The 7012-nt window shown below is 37.0% G+C and overlaps 1 protein-coding gene across 1 annotated transcript; it reads right to left on the reverse strand.

The window, feature by feature from the left end:
* Positions 1–1795: 1795 nt before the first annotated feature.
* LOC149577896 (chalcone synthase-like) lies at positions 1796–4130 on the reverse strand. The gene is made up of 2 exons (XM_089794353.1): positions 3932–4130; positions 1796–2784 (listed from the first exon to the last, which is right to left on the reverse strand). Exons 1-2 carry the CDS (start codon positions 4107–4109, stop codon positions 1796–1798), a joined length of 1167 nt encoding a protein of 388 aa, XP_089650479.1. The 5' UTR covers positions 4110–4130.
* Between the last annotated feature and the right edge of the window lie 2882 nt (positions 4131–7012).

Genomic DNA, 7012 nt, shown 5'->3' on the forward strand with positions numbered 1-7012 from the left:
CAAAACTTCAACCCTAAGAACATGACGTGTCAAACACCCACATGTATGTTCACTATATGTTGGTAATGAACAAGACTGATTAGTATTAGAAAAACTAAAAACAAAATGTACACGTTTAAAGTATATGACTATAAAAACAAGAATGAAATTAACTAATCTACAGAAGAAATAAAACATAATTCATGTTATACCAATCGAAGTGCTCCTAGGTTTAACCATTTTCTTTAAACTTCATATTTTAATTAAAACTATTGAACTTAAAAACAATATTTATCGTGCTGAATATTGAGTAGTTTTGATTTTGCTCTTCATTTTTTTTGTGAGGTTTTTTGTTGCTTGGCATTGGCTAAGTTTTCTCTCCATAATTAGTCTAAGTTGCTCAATACAGATAAATATGATAGCTTTGGAAGGGTATAAATTTTGCTTAAATTGGAAATAAATGGTGGTAGTATTTAAAAAATAAATTAAAATGGCTTTAAACATTTTGTGGAAGAGTTGGGAGGTGGAGAGTTTTTGAATATTGTAATTAGTTAGTTCACTTTCAAAGAATTAAAAATATAGAAATATCTTATTCATTTATATAATTTTAAGATTTTGTATTGACTTTTCCATTATAACACATGAAATATGCTTGCACAATAAATATGTAGTATAAAAAAAATCTGCATTTTAGCTATTACCTCTATGCATTTGTCCAAAATTGAAATAGTGCAATCTATTACTAGGTCAATAACAAAAGAGAGACACTAGTAGGATTACTATTGAACAAATTGTGAGACGAAATTAAATATAATTATGATCCATGGTACAAAAGAATGGAATAACAAATATTCAACAATTTCCCTTAGATGCACTCAAATCATATATTTCAATATCATATCAATATTACTAATAAAATAAAACTCTTATAAATGTTCCACAACACTAACCAAAGGTGATATAGACTAATAAAGGAAAAATAATAATGAAAAGGAAATAAAAAGAGACAAGAACTATGAAGCATAGAAATGTGTATACCTACCTTTTATGGTGATGAAATCCAGCTTTGCTCCACCTTAATCCTTCTCAGCTTTCTCTCATATAGACATAGGGGAAAAAATTAAAATACAATATAAAGGGAGATGGAGTTCAAGTCATCTATTAAAATACAAGCTGAATTAATATTGTGGCTCTTTTTACACAACTTTGATATGTCTTGTGACCTCAAGTACGTAGAGTTTGTATTGTTACCCAAATGTCACATCAGAAACACCTTATTTTTCCCTAATTTTTTTGTAAGAGAAAACAAAAAGACTAATAATCAATAAGAAATCATAAATAAAAATTCAAAATTTCATTTTAATAACAAAATTTACACAAATTAAAAGTTAAATGAAATTATATGCAATTGACATGTTTCCTCAAAAATGAATTAATAGATAAAAGTAACTTGCAAACTTTAGTCTCTTGCCTAATAAACTCACGTACGCAAGAAATTAACACATTTCCTCTCTATCTATTGAAATTTAGTAGTGGCTATCCAGCCACGAGAAGGCATTTTTTATGTGTATTTTTTCAGCGTTTGGAAAAAAAAACCAAATATTTTGACCAAGTCTTACCGATTTCGTAAAATTTTCCAAATATCGATTTGAAAAAATCATGGTACAATCATTATTATCACCACTCCAAATACAAACCGACGAACACCATAGCCTTGATCGAAGCAAACATGCTACAATACAATAACACGCCCACTCCAAATTCCTCAATGGTAACTCCACATACTCGCACACAAAACGATTTTATGAAATCATTTCTAGAGAGGAGCACTCCGAAGAACAACCGTCTCAACGGTTATACCTGGCCCGAAGCCAAACAAAACGCCCATGTCCAGCCCTTCTCCTGTCGTCGAATATCCCTTCTCCTCGGATGACTTCCTCATCTCATCCATTATAAACAGCACGGAACCACTCCTTATGTTTCCATACTCTCTGAGCACACGCCTGGACGCCCCTAACTTCATAGCATCCAGCTCCAATGTCCACTCCACCTGATCCAGAATCGCCCGCCCTCCCGGCTGTGCAATCCAGAAGAGCTCGTTCCAGTCAGATGTTTCGAACTGCTGAAATGCCTCCACCAGAGCCTTCTCGATGTCCTTCGAGATAAGCCCCGGAACGTCCTTCAATAGATGAGATACCAGGCCCGCCTCTCTCAAGTTTCCTACGATGGCACCCTCGCTATCGGGGAGAATCGTCTGCGCAGTCCAGAGGAGGTGGAAAATGGGCTTCTCTTTTTCATCAACGGGGTCTGCTCCCACGATCACAGCCGCCGCACCGTCGCCGAAAAGGGCCTGCGTAACAAGGCTACCGAGCTGCGTTTCGGAGGGGCCGTGGAATATAATGGCGTTGATCTCACTACACACGACCAGAACTCGAGCTGCCCTGTTGTTCTCCGCGAGGTCCTTCGCCATTCTCAGGGCAGAGGCGCCGGCAAAGCAGCCCTGGTTGTACATCATCACCCTCTTCACGGAGGAGCGTAGGCCGAGGAGCTTAGTGAGCTGATAGTCCGCGCCGAGCATGTCGATACCACTGGAGGTGCAGAAGATTAGGTGACTTATCTCCGACTTGGGCTGCCCCCATTCCTTTAGCACCTTCGCAGCCGCCTCTTTACCCAATCTTGGCACCTCCACCACCAGAATATCTTGTCGAACGTCCAGCGAGGGGGCCATGTAGGTGCACAGATTAGGGTTTGCCTTGAATATCTCCGTCAGATGCATGTGCCTCTTCCTTATCTTCGACTTCTCCCCTGCACAATAGGGGAGAGGATCCAGTGGTTTTGCACCCTAACTTTGCGTTTCTCAAAATCTTATGTGAGAATTTCAAATCACTTTCATTATTTGATAGTAGCTTACTTGGCAAGTGCCCTGCTTATCACTAAAGTTTCAGAGCCACATCATCAAATATGATGCCACATCAGCATGCTTTTTGTCAAAGTGTCCAAAACAACCCAAAAAAAAAATGAGACCAATCATAGTGCATTGGAGACCCCCATACTTGTGCAGCTGATGTGGCATCACACTATTGGTTGTTTTTTGGAAAAAAGGGTACTTTTTAATTCACTTATGAGTAATCATCATTAACAAAAACAACTTTAAAGTCACATCCATTGGTACAATCTTGTCCAAAATGTTGGATATTAAATCAACAAGTATGAGTATTAAGTTAACAACTACTATCACAACTATTGGAACGTGCTCAAGTACTGGGTCCTCTCTCCTATAATTCTATCATATTCATTAGGGAGAGGGAGAAGACCTAGCATTCGGTTATGTTAATTTCCAGCACTTTACTATTCCTTAATTTTTAACTTAGATTTTGTCAATTTTTTTGGGTGTATCTATGTAGGTGAGTGAAAAACTTAAGGCTGAGCTTTTTGGGTATTCATGAATCTCTCTATAGGAATCTTAAAGCGCAAAGTGGTCAAAAAGTGCCATTTTATGAACACTAACTTTGCACACCTAGAACCCATAAAGAGTAAGTCAGATTTTACCATTTTTCGTCTCCACATGTGATTGGAGCTTAAAGCTAAGGTTTTGACTTTTGGGTATTCATGGATCTCTTTATAGGAAAGCACAATGTTGTAAAAAAAAGTCATTTCAAAATGCTGACCAAATGCCTTTTATCAATAGTCCCTCACTCAAAAAATACTACTTGTGTTTAAATGTTGCAATAGTCTTTATGACATGTTTTTATAGTAGTGTATATCAATCACTAATTAGAAAAGCTTTAAAAAGTTAAAAATAATAGACTATTAGTACATGTGTAAGAACTAAGAGTGATAATTGGAAGATATTTATGACAAAACTTTCACCGTTATTAGACCTCCTATCAGATGTAAGAAGGAAAAATGTAAAGCAATAAATGTAGCATATAAATGTGAAATATGAACTTACACACTCGTTTGAACCTCTCCTTAAGCTCAGTCATGTGGTCGCTGTTGGTGATGCGCAAGTAATAATCAGGGTATTCGCTCTGGTAGATGACGTTGGGGGGAGTGGCCGTTCCGATGGCCAAGACTGTTGCTGGACCATCTGCCCTCTGGGCATTTCGTAATGTTTGTAGATCCACCATCTTCCCTGCTGACTAATCTGTTAAACTCTCAGCTATTTTAATGGGGAAAGATGAGAGAGCAATGCAATTTGATCCTGCGGACTGGATACTTAAGGTTTATGGGGAGTAGTGCAAGGTTTCTCGGGCTCTTAAGATTTGCTAGAATTACACCCACTTCACGTGGTGCGGATTTCCAACGTCTAAACAATAAAACAATAAACTAAAACGTATATTTTAATCGAGGACACTACATTTGCAATAATACGAAATCTAAATAGATTGTCTTTCCATCGCATCAATAGGTCACCGCAGACCCTACGGTGGATTGTACAATGGGCCAAAAATAGATGTTTATTTCCACTAGTGCCAATTCTAGTGTAAACATATGTGAGGAATCAAGGAGGAAATCTGTAGGGAAAGAGGTCGATCTTGGTGCAGTTGTCATGCTAGGTATACAAGTTGGTCAAGTCATGTGCACCACCATTAATTCTAACATTCGAAAACAGTATTTGGAAGTAATAGTTCGGGTAAGATATCGGCCATTGATGTAAGAGTGAGGACAGGACAAATTGCAGAAAAGCATGAGGATATAATTAGGGAGCAGGTGTGTAGTAAAAGTGGGTGCATGGTTGCATCAGCCAACCGAACTTCCTTCTTTCATATAACTATTTTATTGACTGGACGAGATAGCAACTTGTCCAAATCTCTTGTTTAAAGACCCACACGTTATAATTGGAGCCGGCTATATGCAGCTGACACGTTCTCCCCATCCCACCACCATGCAAACTTTGTGCTTCTCTTTTCGTTTCTACCAAAGCGAGTTTGGTCTTTCTTTTTCATTCTTTTCAGAAGAACTAGGGGAGAGGACCCAGTACTTGAACGAGTTCTAATGGTTGTGATAGGAATTGTTCATTTGATACCTACACTTATTGACTTAATGTCTAACTTTTTTGACAAAATTGTACCAATACTTGTGATTTTAAAGTTGTTAGTACATTGATGATTACACAAAATTGAATGAAAATGTACCCTTTGTTCTAAAAAGTAACCAATGATGTGATGCCACATCAGCTGTGCAACTATGGGTACCCTTTTTGCACGATCAATGGTCTCACTTTTTATTTGGGCCATTTTGGACAACTTGGCAAAAAGCATGCTGATGTGGCATCATATTTGATGATGTGGATTTGAAACCTTAGTTATAAGCAGGGGACTTGCCAAGTAAGCTGCTGTAAAAAAACTGGAGTGATTTGAAATTTTCACATAAGATTTTGAGAAACGTGAAGTTAGGGTGCTCAAAAACTGGGTCCTCTCCCCTATGTAGGCAAAGTGTTTCACACCACTATCTTTAAACATCACACACTAAAGAAAAAGTTAAGCTTGAAAAAAAAAGTCAACTTTGTCTATTTAACACTTTTAGTCTTAGAATCATGCCTTAGTCATGTGTGATGTTTAAGTCATCCGATCTCACACCAACAGAGAAATAGCTTTTCTTGTCCACCCATGTCAAATGATGACATCTAATGTTGAAAGGCCCTATAAGTCTTCTATATATTGTTCTAGCCTTGATCATTTATTTTGCCATCTGAAGTCACTGGTCGATACATGCTTTTCCTCCTTTTCAACAATGTCATGCATCTTGATAGAAGTAGTAACATTAATTCTTATAGTTTTCAATAATGTGATGCATCTTGATAGGAGTGGTAGCACTAAGTGTTATAGTTTTAAAATTATTGCAAAAGTTTTTCTATAATTTTGTTAAATTATGGTTACATCTACATCTGACTATATTGGCTTGACGCTATATATTGCTTTTACAGTAAGATCTTTTGTATTTGGATTTAGAATCCTCTCCCTCACATCTTAACTTAAAAAAATGTCATCCCAAAATGCTTCCACCTCCTCTCAAGCCAAATTTATATGATACTCCCACTTTTCAACATCAGTCTACTAGCCACAACACTTCTCACAACTATTAATTATTGTTAGTTGGACCGCTATTATTTCTGACCCGGAAATAGCAGCAGTATTTATGGGTAGCTTGGACAACTGTTCGTCCTTATCTATGTATAGCAGCATTATTTATGGGTAGTTTGGACAACTGTTTGTCCATTTGCCAAAAATTAGTAAATGGTTATTGCAAGGATAATTATTTACTAATTTTAGTGATTCTCTTTTGGACACCTTGCAACCAATTCTATTATTTGCTATCGAGTTGTCTTAATCTCAGCCGTTGGTTTGATTTAATCTAAGTCATTGGTTTTTCCAATAGGGTAGTATAAAAAGGGGTTATTGGTTCATTTGGAGAAACAAGTTTTGGAGAAACATTTTGCAGTGATAGCAAATTGTCTTGCAGTGTTAGCAAGGGCGCAGTGTTAGTGTGGGGATAGTAGTGGAGAATATCAACCGGAGATATTAGGAGGTTGTCGGAGTTCTGCCAGTGAGAGGCAAGGAATTTTGTATCTCTTGATTTGCTGAAGTTTAATATAATTTCTCATCTGTAGAACTGGTTTTTCCTTAGGGGTTTTTCCAGGGACAATTTGTCCGAAAATATTGTGTTCATTTCTTTCCATATTACATAAGTGAAGTTGCAGTTGTGTTATTTTTCAATATTAGCTGGGAATTTATTTTCAGCAGTTTAATAATCGTTTACGATAGGAGATTAATAATCAGTGACTGCAATAGTTAGATTTTTCACATGGTATCAGAGCATTGTTAAGGGTAGAAGAGTTTTTCCCTAAGAAAGAAATTTTGATCTCTTTAGATTTATTATTGCTTTAAACCCTTGAGATGGCTTCAGCTGGTTTGAGAGATCAGGATAGATTGGATGGTGCCTCAAATTTTGGTGTCTAGAAGGCTAGAATTTCTTTATTGTTGGAAGAGAATGGTACCAAGGATTATACTACCAGTGTTGTACCTGTACT

Source organism: Cupressus sempervirens, chromosome 1 (assembly GCF_028749045.1).
Source record: "Cupressus sempervirens isolate cs-2001-9-10 chromosome 1, ASM2874904v1, whole genome shotgun sequence".
Classification (NCBI taxonomy): Eukaryota; Viridiplantae; Streptophyta; class Pinopsida; order Cupressales; family Cupressaceae; genus Cupressus; species Cupressus sempervirens.